The 13040-nt window shown below is 41.0% G+C and overlaps 5 protein-coding genes across 5 annotated transcripts; 3 read left to right on the forward strand and 2 right to left on the reverse strand.

The window, feature by feature from the left end:
• Positions 1-268: 268 nt before the first annotated feature.
• OPT1 (oligopeptide transporter OPT1) lies at positions 269-2671 on the forward strand (the record flags this gene model as incomplete). The annotated part of the gene is made up of 1 exon (XM_003647802.1): positions 269-2671. One exon carries the CDS (start codon positions 269-271, stop codon positions 2669-2671), a length of 2403 nt encoding a protein of 800 aa, XP_003647850.1.
• A 731-nt stretch (positions 2672-3402) lies between these two features.
• CPA2 (carbamoyl-phosphate synthase (glutamine-hydrolyzing) CPA2) lies at positions 3403-6777 on the forward strand (the record flags this gene model as incomplete). The annotated part of the gene is made up of 1 exon (XM_003647803.1): positions 3403-6777. One exon carries the CDS (start codon positions 3403-3405, stop codon positions 6775-6777), a length of 3375 nt encoding a protein of 1124 aa, XP_003647851.1.
• A 924-nt stretch (positions 6778-7701) lies between these two features.
• GPA2 (guanine nucleotide-binding protein subunit alpha) lies at positions 7702-9009 on the forward strand (the record flags this gene model as incomplete). Its single annotated transcript, XM_003647804.1, has 1 exon — positions 7702-9009. The coding sequence occupies one exon, from the start codon at positions 7702-7704 to the stop codon at positions 9007-9009; it is 1308 nt and encodes a 435-aa protein (XP_003647852.1).
• A 560-nt stretch (positions 9010-9569) lies between these two features.
• Positions 9570-10727, reverse strand: LIH1 (putative lipase; the record flags this gene model as incomplete). The annotated part of the gene is made up of 1 exon (XM_003647805.1): positions 9570-10727. One exon carries the CDS (start codon positions 10725-10727, stop codon positions 9570-9572), a length of 1158 nt encoding a protein of 385 aa, XP_003647853.1.
• A 317-nt stretch (positions 10728-11044) lies between these two features.
• Positions 11045-12994, reverse strand: ECM27 (Ecm27p; the record flags this gene model as incomplete). Its single annotated transcript, XM_003647806.1, has 1 exon — positions 11045-12994. One exon carries the CDS (start codon positions 12992-12994, stop codon positions 11045-11047), a length of 1950 nt encoding a protein of 649 aa, XP_003647854.1.
• Between the last annotated feature and the right edge of the window lie 46 nt (positions 12995-13040).

Below are 13040 nucleotides of genomic sequence, written 5' to 3' on the forward strand. Positions count from 1 at the left end.
AGGTAAAGATATTCGCTGCATTTAGAAGAGCAAAAAAAGCTATATAACTTCGCATGTCAGAATCTTGGTATAATGGATCTAGTAGATTGATTATCGTTACTATAAAGAACATTCGGAGCACATCTGTATAATTTGCAGTGTTTTGTTCAGTCCATTTTTGTTTTTGGTAGTGGGGAACTAGGTATTTCTAGGATCTTGAGTCAGCGTTCGTGGTTGGTGCAGAGGCGTTCTATCTTGTTTGAGTTCATGGTAAGCAAGATAAATAGATATGGAAGCGATTAAATCTATTCTGTCGCGTGACGCACCTATCACTGAAAAAGTGCCAGCAAAAGTGCAGCACAACGAGAAGGACGGGCATATTTCCTCAGTTCATTTGGTAAAAGATGAGATTCAGCCATCTGAATCGCTGCCCCATTACCCTTTGATAGATAAGCTATCTGGGCAGGTGGATGTTGATGAGTATGCGTCACTTACAGTAGAGGGTGATTCTCCATATCCAGAGGTTAGGGCAGCTGTTCCTTCTTATGATGACAGCTCTTTGTTGCAAAATACGGTTCGTATGTGGGCGATTGGATTATTCATGACAACAGTTGGTTCTGCTTTAAATATGTTATTCTCTATGCATACACCTCCCATTGCTTTAACGGCATTTGTTACGTCTTTGATGGGGTGGCCGATGGGAAAGGCGTGGGAGTACTTTGTTCCAAACTGGAGGTTGTTTGGTCCACTTGGGGGGCCATATTTGAATCCTACGCCGTTTAACCTGAAGGAACACGCTTTGATTACGATTATGGGTAATGTCGCTTTTGGAGGTGGTAATGCGTATGCCACGGATATTTTGTTGTCCATGCATATTAAGGATTTTTATAATCGTAATTATGGATGGGCTTTTGACTTGCTTGCAGTGTGGTCCACTCAGTGTATTGGATTTTCGTTGGCCGGAATGTGTCATCAGATTTTAGTGAAGCCAGCAGTTATGATATGGCCTTCTGCATTAGTTACCTGCACCTTCTTGACTAACATCCATATCAATGAGAACCACGTGGCTAATGGATGGAAAATTTCTAGGTTAAAGTTCTTTCTAATTGTATTCATTATTGGGTTTGTATGGTACTGGATCCCAGGTTACTTGTTCCAAGCGTTGGGTACTTTTGTCTGGCCTCTTTGGATAGCCCCCAAAAATGTTATTGTCAACCAATTGTTTGGTCCACAAACTGGAATGGGTCTATTACCATTAACCTTTGACTGGAACCAAATTAGTGGTTTCACGGGCTCTCCGTTGGTACCTCCCGTTTCTGCGATTATCACTATTGCAATCTCTGTGGTTAGTATTTTCTGGATTCTACTCCCAATTATTCATTATAGTAACATTTGGTACGGTAAGTATCTCCCAATGAGTAGAAGCAAATCCTACGACCGGTACCAGAATACTTACAACGTAAGTGCAATCGTCGATGAAACGTTAAGCTTGGACAAACAAGAGTACCAAAACTATTCACCATTGTATCTACCAACTTCGTTTGCGATTTCTTATGGTATGTCTTTCGCCTCTATCACCGCGACAGTGATGCATACCATTTTATTTCATGGCAAAGACATAGTAGCTCGTATGCGGTCTTTGAAAACTGAGGAAGAAGATGTTCACGCAAGATTAATGAAAAGTTATAAGACAGTTCCATGGTGGTGGTACGCATGCGTGTTCCTGGTTTTCTTGGCTATGTCTATTGCTGTCATAGCTGGGTGGGATACTCAGATGCCAATATGGGCTTTGATATTTGCATTGGGCATTGCAACTGTCTTCTTGTTACCCGTTGGTATCATCTATGCTTTAACCAATATCAGTGTTGGATTGAATGTCATAACTGAATTCCTCATCGGTTACGTGCTGCCTGGTCGCCCTATCGCCATGATGTTCTTCAAAACGTTTGGCTATATTACCAACAATCAAGCAATAACTTTCGCGCAGGATATGAAGATAGGTCACTATTTGAAGCTTGCTCCTAGATTAATGTTCACTGCCCAATTCCTCGCAACGATATGGGGAGGTACTGTCCAAGTGGCTGTAATGAGATGGGCTGAAGGCAATATTCCAGACTTATGTACAAAGGATGGTAGCTTCAATTGTCCACATGCTACCGTTTTCTTTAATGCTTCCATCATCTGGGGTGTGATAGGTCCACAAAGGATGTTCTCCAGTGGTCAATTATATTCGAAGTTGAACTACTTTTTCATTGCAGGTGCAATTCTGCCAGTTATTAACTGGTTAATCTTGAACAAATGGCCCAAGCGATTTGAAAAGTACGGGCGTATACCAAAGATCTGTGCCAAGTATTTGTCTTGGCCAGTCTTTTTCAGTGGTACTGGTATGATTCCCCCAGCTACAGCTTACAACTATGGAGCCTACTGCATTCTCGGTATTTTCTTTGGATACTTCGTAAAACGTTATTGGTTCCACTGGTGGACAAAGTACAACTACTCCCTGAGTGCTGCTTTGGACATCGGCTTGGCTTGGTCAGCCCTCATAGTATTCTTTAGTACCTCGATTCATACGGTCAATCCACCAAGTTGGTGGGGCAATAACGTTGTATCGAACACATTAGACAGTAAGGGTACGGCGATGCAAATAACGTTGACGTCTTCTGAGGATTTTTTTGGTCCATCCAGCTGGTAAGTCTCGGGAGCTGTTTCAGCTAGCTAATACCCGTTTTCGTATTATATTCGAGCAATGCAAAAAATGTATATATAATTGACTGTCTTCACGTTCTTATATGAAGCAAAGCCTAGATATAACAATAATCTTAACAATAATGAAATATAGCATAAAATATTTGTAAGCGTCTTGGATGATCGTATGTGTTTATATGCTAGAGAAAGAGCTATATGGGAGGTCCATACCTTAAATATGTCCAATCCATCAAAAGGCTACTATTGCCCAGCTTGAACAACAGTTAGTAATTGAGACTCATGCACATGCATAACGGCTATGTATTAAACTAACTTATAACTAATACGCAGTACGCAGCTGCAATCACTTAGAGATGGTTAACACTTCAATGGAAAACTGTAAACAGCACTTGAAAAATGACCATGGAATGACCTCAAATCTATATCACACACTTGAACCCTTTTTGAGGTAAGCACATAATCTTGGAGTTCGTATTGTCAGCCATTGGTAAGAAGATCTCCGTGCGTCTTTGAAGGATTTTTTTTCCTGGATGACAGTTGTCTCTCCCAGTAGGCACTCAAATGATTGCAAGTTGGTTAGTCATAAAGATGAGTCAACTCATCTTAAAGTAAGCATTTTACAGTATTTAAGGGGCAAAATAAAGCATTTGAGGTCGAGTTTCGCCAGGTACTGGATTATTAAAGAAGATCTGTTCAAGCTTGACTAGGAAAGTTATGATGTCTTCTGATGGTGTTGTCACAGAGATTAAAACCCCTCTCCAGAATACGTTGAATATTAAACCTCAACTAGTTGAAGGAATTGAGTCGATTTTGGTGATTGGATCTGGAGGATTATCAATTGGGCAAGCAGGCGAGTTTGATTATTCTGGTTCTCAGGCGATTAAAGCTTTGAAAGAAGCTGGTAAGAGGGTCATCCTTATCAACCCGAATATTGCTACGAACCAAACGTCACATTCTTTAGCTGATGAAATCTATTTTCTGCCGGTCACTCCTGAGTACATAACGTATCTTATAGAAGTAGAACATCCAGATGGTATTCTTCTGACGTTTGGTGGTCAGACTGGTTTGAACTGTGGGGTTGCCTTGGAAGATTTGGGAGTGTTGGATAAATATGGCGTGAAGGTATTAGGTACTCCAATTAGTACATTAAGGACCACTGAAGATAGGGACTTATTTGCTAGAGCGTTGAAAGAGATAAATATTCCTATTGCTGAGTCGATTGCTTGTGAGACTGTGGAAGCGGCTGTCGAGGCTGCAAAAAGGATCACATATCCGGTTATTGTTAGATCTGCATATGCATTAGGTGGTTTAGGATCAGGTTTTGCTAACAATGACGAAGAACTGAGACAATTGTGTTCTCTATCTTTGGCTGTAGCACCCCAAGTGCTTGTAGAGCAATCGTTGAGAGGTTGGAAAGAAATTGAATATGAAGTCGTAAGAGATAGGGCTGGTAACTGCATAACAGTTTGTAATATGGAGAATTCTGATCCACTCGGAATCCATACGGGTGATTCAATTGTTTTTGCACCATCGCAAACGTTAACGGATGAAGAATTTCATATGTTAAGGACAGCGGCTATCAAAATTATTAGGCATCTTGGTGTAGTTGGGGAATGTAATGTTCAATATGCATTACAGCCTGATGGTCTTGATTTTAGAGTTATAGAAGTCAATGCTCGTCTATCTCGATCTTCGGCTCTAGCATCCAAGGCAACAGGTTATCCACTTGCCTATACCGCTGCAAAGCTTGCTTTGGGTTATACACTTCCAGAACTTCCAAACCCTGTTACCAAAACAACAGTTGCTAACTTCGAGCCATCGTTAGATTATATTGTAGCAAAGATTCCGCGTTGGGACTTGTCAAAATTCCAATTTATTGATAGGTCAGTTGGTTCTGCAATGAAATCAGTTGGGGAAGTTATGGCGCTTGGCAGGAATTTCGAAGAATCATTCCAAAAAGCTTTAAGACAAATTGATCCGGTATTCATTGGATTTCAAGGTTCTGATGAATTTACCGATCTAGATGAGGCTCTGCGTGAACCCACTGACAGAAGATGGCTTGCAATTGGCCAGGCTCTCATCCACGAGGGATACACTGTTGAAAAAGTACATCAGTTAACGAACATTGACTCCTGGTTTTTGTATAAATGTATGAACATTGTTTATATGTACAAAGAATTGGAGAAGTTTGATTCATTGTCAGAACTTGATGCAGACCTTCTTCTAAAGGCCAAAAAACTCGGCTTCTCTGACCAACAAATTGCAATATCAATAGCAGCGGATTGTAATGAACTTCAAGTTAGACAACATCGGAAATCATTAGGTATTATTCCCTTCGTTAAGAGAATTGACACGTTAGCTGCGGAATTTCCTGCATCTACCAATTATTTGTATGTGACTTACAATGCAGTAAAGTCGGATGTCAGCTTCGATGAAAATGGCATAATGGTGCTTGGCTCTGGAGTTTATCGTATCGGTTCTTCGGTGGAATTCGATTGGTGTGCAGTTAACACAGTAAAGGCTTTGAGAAATGAGGGATACAAGACTATTATGGTGAATTATAACCCAGAAACGGTTTCTACAGACTTTGATGAAGTGGATCGATTATATTTTGAAGAGTTATCTTTCGAAAGAGTGTTAGATATTTACGAATTGGAAAACTCGAAGGGTTGCGTCATATCTATGGGAGGTCAATTACCCCAGAACATAGCCTTGGAATTATATCAAGAAGGTGTTAATACACTCGGTACCTCGCCGGAATATATTGATAAAGCAGAAAATAGACATAAATTCTCCACTATACTTGACTCTATTGGTATTGATCAACCTCCATGGTCGGAATTAAAGTCATTGTCTGATGTAAAAGAGTTTATTCAATCTGTGGGTTATCCAGTGCTTATCAGACCATCCTATGTATTGTCAGGCGCTGCCATGAGTGTCGCTAATAATGCTGATGAACTAAATTTAAAACTCGCAAATGCAGCTGAGGTGTCACCAGCCCATCCTGTAGTAGTATCTAAGTTTATTCAAGGCGCTGAGGAAATTGACGTTGATGCTGTTGCATATAATGGAGAAGTCCTCGTCCATGCAATCTCCGAACATGTGGAAAACGTAGGAATACATTCAGGTGATGCTACATTGGTTCTGCCCCCGCAAGGATTGTCTAATGACATCAAATTACGTCTAAAGCAACTCACATCGAAAGTAGCCAAGGCCTGGAATATTACCGGCCCTTTTAACATGCAAATTATTAAGGACGACAGAGAGCAAGGCACTTCATTGAAGATAATAGAATGTAACATAAGAGCATCTAGATCTTTTCCATTTGTTTCCAAAGTTTTAGGTGTTAATTTTATCGACGTAGCTGTGAAAGCTTTCCTTGGTGGCTCTAGAGTCCCAGCACCAGTAGACCTGATGGATAAAGAGTATAATTATGTTGCAACCAAATGCCCGCAATTTTCCTTCATTAGACTCCCTGGAGCAGATCCCTCCCTCGGAGTAGAAATGGCTTCCACCGGTGAAGTAGCATCCTTCGGAAGAGACCTGCTTGAAAGCTACTGGACCGCTATTCAAAGCACTCTGAATTTCCACCTCCCATTACCGCCCTGCGGCATTCTTCTCAGCGGCGATTTGTCAGAACCCTACCTAGGCGAAGCAGCTACGTATCTAAGCCCATTGGGCTACACATTACTTGCTACTAGCCCAGCCACAAGACTCTACTTGTCCCACTATCTCCACCCCGATGCCACTGTCCATGTCATTGAAATCCCCACCAACGATAAAAAGGCTCTCAAACACCTCTTCGACAAACACAGAATAAAAGCGGTATTCAGCTTAACATCAAAGCAGGCCTCATCCCCAAAAGATAAAGAATACGTGGTCAGAAGATCTGCAGTAGACCTCTCCATCCCACTTTTCAGCGAAGCAAAAACAGCCATCCTCTTCACTAAAGCTCTAAGCTCTAACCTGCCTGACAAAATAAAATTCCGCCAGTCTACTACTAAACATAAAAATTACAATACTAACAATGCTCCACTAACTCCTCCAGAAGTTAAACCGTGGAGTCACTACATGGGCTTCCACCCTCAATGAACTAAACTTATACCCTTTCTAAATATAACCATATCCTCCATAATCTTTCTATTTATTTAAACTCTCCATTGCCTTCCCCATCCCATCCGCCTCTGTTCGCCGCTACCTACATCCAAATTTTCTTTGTTACTCTTCACAACCATCTCTATAAAACAATTCTTTTCAAGATATAACCTAAATAATCAACATACAACCTACGCCCAGCCAATCCCAAATCCATAAATCGTGTCTGTTCAGTGTCATAATGGAAGAAGATGCACCATACCTATGGTACTTATTAAACACACCTCCATCGAAAGAGGCGCTGTGCCAGCAAACTTACCAACTCTGGCAGAACGAACAAATCTACGAAAGAAACAGAAAAGGACACCCACCCACTCCGCTGGGCCCCATAGCTGCAGCCAAACGAGAACGAGAAAAACATTTGTCAGATTGCTGGGAATGCCCGTCAAAACGAAGAAGAAGCTGCTGAAACCAACTCCCAATGGCTCTCAATCCCTGCGTGCTCTGTCATTTTCACTTACGTAGTCTTTTTTAGGTATCGTAATTGAAAAAAAGCAGCGCTTAGCGGAAGAACGAATTGTAAGTCACATGATATACACCCATACATCGTGGAAGGGGTCGATCGTGTTCGAATTTTTTTTTTCAGGCTTTTTTAACGGTAATTACACAGTAATACCGTGATGACGAACAAATGGTTTAAAGGTCACTTGCTATTTGAGAAGGAACTTAGATCAGTTGTGATAACTGTAGTTTGTTGGACTGGTTGGAAATTTGTATTTGGGATTCTGATTTAAGCAGTGCTTGAGAGAGAGAAATAAAGCAGGAATTTTTGCCAGGATATTATAAGTTGGTCGAATAGGGAAAATATTAGGGTAGTCTATTTTTTTCCAGGTAAGAGAAGAGACAGAGATTATAACAATCATGGGGTTGTGTGCTTCGAAGAATGATAGAACGAACGGGCGGCAGGGTGTTGGGACTAAGTATAATGGGCGATGCCAGGGTAAGGCTGATCATGAGACGGTTGTCGATGAAGAGAAAAGAAGGGTTGTGAGGGTAGAGAGGGGCACGACGTCTGATGTGGAGATGGATATGAAGCAGGAGGCCTCGCCAAGCCAGAGTACGTCAGCAACGGCGGGGGATAGGAAGCGGTCTGTTGTGTCTGCTACGAGTCGTCAGAGCACGGTGCTTACTACTTCTGGGTCGCAACCCAGTCAGGCTGGTATGCCAGGTGCTGGTGGGGGGAATAGAGCTTTGAAGGTGTTGCTGCTGGGGTCTGGCGAGAGTGGTAAGTCTACGGTGTTGAAGCAGTTGAAAATTTTACATCAGAATGGGTTCTCTCAGGAGGAGCTGTTGGACTACAAGCCTTTCATTTTCGATAATATTGTCGATACGGGGAGGGATCTCATTAACGCCAGAGCTCAGTTTAAAGTTCCCTTGGAAGAGGGTTGTGGGTTGACACAAGAAAATCTAGATCGTATTTTGAATTACAGTCGGCCTGCTGGGCCCATAGGGAGCTTTCCTCGTGACCTGGCTGTGATTTTAAGTAAATTGTGGGAACTTCCTTCGACAAAACAGTTGCTCAATGGTGAACACAGTTCCGCATTTTATCTGATGGATAATGCTGGTTATTTCTTTGGAAACTTGGAAAAGATTTCGCAGCCAGATTATCACCCTACAGTGGTGGATATTTTGCGTACAAGGAAAAAGACTTCGGGAATTTTTGATACGACGATTGAAATGGATAGCAATCTGAAACTTCATATATACGATGTTGGTGGACAGAGAAGTGAGCGAAAAAAATGGATTCATTGTTTTGATAACGTTACAATGATAATATTTTGTGTTTCGCTTTCTGAGTATTATCAAACGTTGATGGAAGACAAATCACAAAACAGATTAGAAGAATCACTGATTTTATTTGATTCGGTAGTCAACAGTAGATGGTTCACAAGGACATCGGTCGTGCTATTCCTAAATAAAATAGACGCCTTTGCGGAAAAGCTGCAACGTGTCCCACTGGAACGATATTTCCCAGACTATACTGGTGGACCTGATATTAATAAGGCTGCAAAGTATATATTGTGGAGGTTTGTTCAATTGAACAGGGCGAATCTAAATATTTACCCACATGTGACCCAAGCCACAGATACTTCAAATATTAGGTTGGTTTTTGCTGCAATAAAGGAAACCATTCTAGAGAACAGCTTGAAAGATTCGGGTGTATTGTAATTGATCGATTCTTCAATTCTGTGTTATATTGAAGAGGGGAAAGGAGAAACAAGGAAAAAAGAGGAGATTTATGTTGCATGCTTTCCCCAGACTTTAATTTTGCACACCTTTTCCTTCCCTCAGGAGCTCCAGAATCCACCTGCTACTTCCATACGCTTGAACTTGCATTTCCCCTACCACTATTATCTCCGCTGGTGGAGAACTAATCTCTAATTATAAAAGTTCAAGAATCTACCACCTTTTCTTACTTCTCCCAACGGAAGAAATCCGAATAGAACGAGCCTATATAGTAGCAATAAAGTGGACTGGTTCCTACTTTTGTCATGTTATAACCTTTAATTTTATTTTTTTCATCTTACATTTTGTCCCCCACTGATTACTTACATTCATCCTGTTAATCTCTTGTTATAATGTGTGCTTTTTTATTTTTCTATGATTCGTGTGTGCCGGTGTGTGTGTATGTGCGTGCGTATGTATATGTGTGCGTGTCTAGTTTCCCTTTAAAGATTAGATTAGTTGCAGACAATCCAGTGGTAACAAATTTACATAGCTGTATAATGTTAAAACCCACTACATGTGTTGATCATAATAAAATAGCTACGATGCTCATACATATGTAACCATTTTTCCACCCGTTCATTTAAACGGCTGCGAACGGATTCAATTTCTCCTTGGTCTTCTATGCCGCCTCCATCACCAAGTGCGTCATCACTGTTCCATGACATCCCATTGCCCATTCCGCGATATTCCAAGTCTTCAATCTCATGCGGGAAATCGAGTTTCTCGATGAAAATTTCCAAGCCTGCTACAAAGTATAATGGCGGAACCATTGGTATATAATCTTGCAGGTGCACTACACGGAAGTAACCTTGATTCAATTGTAACTCTTGTTTCTCTATAGATTTTTCATGAATTTGTTCGGTATTGAATATATCATTAACCCAATCACGTAACGGTTGGTTAAACATCTTTGGCGTTGCATACGTAAGTACCAAAGGATTGAATCCACGAAGAACCAATTCGATACCACATAAGCTGGCTAATGCTGCACCTAAAGAGTGGCCGGTGACAACCAAGTTATAGTTGGGATAAAGATTAAATATCCTTTCTACACGTTCCAAAAAATCTCTACTCAATGTCTTGGCAAACCGATAAAACCCACGATGGACTTTACAACCTTCACATGGTGGGATAACCCCATCCCTGACAAGTTTGCGGTACTTTTTAGCAGATGCAGGAACATATGTAGTGGGATGTATTTGGAAATCACTAAACCAATCCTGCTGAGTACTAGAGCCTCTAAATGCTAACATAACCACCTCTCTCCCATGATCAACTGCGACATAACCTGTTCCAAGCTCATCCTTTTCAGCAACTAACACTAATTCAACTCTTGTTCTTTGCGCCGTCGGATTCACATCAAGGTCCGAACAAAACTCAATCTCATGGGGACACCCGCCATCAAGAAAAGTCTTGTTTTCGACTAAAGTCCCATCTTTAATACAGTAAGTTAATGCACATATCTTACTGAAGTAAACTAACTTGTCATAACTCTTGGGTGAGATCGCGACGTCCGAGAGATCTATATCGTCGGCGGCTATTGGATCTGGATCCTGGGGCGTAAAATCCAAGTCCTTCTTACTCAACACTTTGTAATAAGGCTCTAAACTATGACATAGCTGTAGGTGAAGACAAACTAGTGACACTATAAGCAGCATGAACATGTCTCAGGATGGTAACTTTTCTCTTGGAATTTTTTAGTAAATGCAACGAAAGATAATACGGAATGGTATCCGATTATGAATACTGTAAATAATCCAGTAGAACAGCACAATATATAGACACTATCTTTTTAACCTCTTAATCGTACCACCTATATATAACGGCGTGTTAGTACCTTTAGAGTGTTGTCTCCTGCCTTTTATATGCGACGGCTTTGTTCACTGTGTGTGTTTGTATAATGTGTAGTGTGTGTGTGCGTGGTGTGTGCGTAGTGTGAAGATGTGAGTATTTTATGTGTTTGTGTGCAGAAGACTTAAACGGATATTTCAAGTATTAAGTTGAATAAAGTAGCGGCCAACCACCAAGCGCACATCGCCAGCCCAACAGTTCTCATATGCGACTGTAAGAATCGTGCGTTTGTCAAAAACAGCCACAAAAGAAAGAGTATTTGTAGAATTATTGCAGCACATGAAAGCAAGAACTTGCTATCTACGCCGTTGTCCCGCAATACAATGGACCACTTCTTGGCAGGAACCATTGCGACAAGACCACTCATACCTATTCCAATCATTGTGTTTAATAAGACGCCTCCGAGACACGCGCCCAAGGATATAGAGAAGAATTTGGTGTCTAAGTTTGTATTGTCGTCGTTTGGGAGCTTGTGGTAGAGTTTGGCCATCGCTACATTGGACATCAAGTCGCTGACAGAATTACCCCATGAAAAGATCGTGAGTCCAAGGATTGCTTCCGAGATGTGGATTATTTTTTGGTATAGAACCATTATTTCAATTAAGGTATTCGCCAAGTATGATATCCATAGGATGCTTGAGCAGACTCCTGCAATGTTAAATAGGAAGGACACTAATTTTGAGATTTGTTCAACTCTTGCGTAGCATGAGGACTGGTTGTTGTTTAATGAGAATCTATTAGCCAATTCTACTTCGCTGTAGACATTAAAGATACCTAATAGGAGTGAAGCCGAGACAACGATAGCGAGCAGCCATACGAAAATTGGCATGTTCCTTTCTGCAAATGACATCATAAGTAATACTGCCCAAAAGGGCGCGAGAATGGAGTGAACAATTGACATCGTAAGAACACTTCTTTTGAAAAATATTTCTGATCCTTCTGATCTACGATCGACCATTTTATCATATTGTGGGATGGTAACTCGTAGTAAGATCATGAACGGTGTTAAGCAAAGGGTAATCGCTTGCGAAACCTTTCCCTTGTCCCTAAAGTTTATCAATTGGGGAGCTAACATGTATAATGCACTTGACTTGAGCCTTTCTTCCCTTCGTCTAAATATATCTTCAGTTCTCACCGGTACGGTAGGACTAAGGACTACTTCGGGGTTATCAAAGTATGGTTGAAAAGTAGGAGGTGCTGTATGAGTAAAGTTTGAATGAATATTAGTGTCTATTCCTCCGTTCGGTTCAGTCACAGGCCTAAACGGTGATGTTCTGGTTCCCATTGTTTCTAGAGAAATGGTATCACCATCTTCCCGCAACAGTGATGTCTCTAGAGCCTTCAGTAAACTATTGTAGTCCATAGACGTCAATAAGCTTGGTTTGATCCCCGTGTCTAGGTCGGAGATGAGAAACTGACTCCCGTTGTCATCAACATCAGAATATGGTCCTAAAACTTCTTGAATAGTTTGATTCTCGGTGTTTATAACATTTGAAACTTCTATAGCTGGAACCTGTTGTGTACCTAACGACACTTTAGAGATTATGTATGTGATATATATCAATAGCATCACCACACAATCCCATATCGTAACTCTATTCAAAATGCAAACATACCCAATAATGCTTACCGATAATGCGCAAAACCCCAAATCAACAATAATTGAATGGCGTTCGTAAGGCTTTAAATTGATCCATGCTGATTTTACAACCATGAATATGGCGCCTTGGACCACACATATGATAACACCACAAGCACCCAATACTTCTCCAATGGAAAGGGCAGCAGCATTGTTTGCTGAATTCCAGGACATCAAATTAGAAAAAAGATCCGGCGAAGAATTGCACCATGCTAGTAAGATAGCTGCTGAAATACCCTTGTGAGACCTGGTTCGTTGGTCTGTTAATGTAACCACTATTGGACATAAGTAATCTGAAGCGCAGACTCCAAGAAGAATGAAGCAGACAGAAAGATGGAAAAGTGTTAGCACAACAAAGGACGCTGATAAACGACTGTTATCATAAAGATAAATAGGATGTGTTATCCATTTCCAGATGTTTAGTACCTCATCCATAGTTACACAATGATGTATTGTCCCTTGTTCATTTGTTAAGGGTTGA

Source organism: Eremothecium cymbalariae, chromosome 7, assembly GCF_000235365.1.
Source record: "Eremothecium cymbalariae DBVPG#7215 chromosome 7, complete sequence".
Lineage (NCBI taxonomy): Eukaryota > Fungi > Ascomycota > Saccharomycetes > Saccharomycetales > Saccharomycetaceae > Eremothecium > Eremothecium cymbalariae.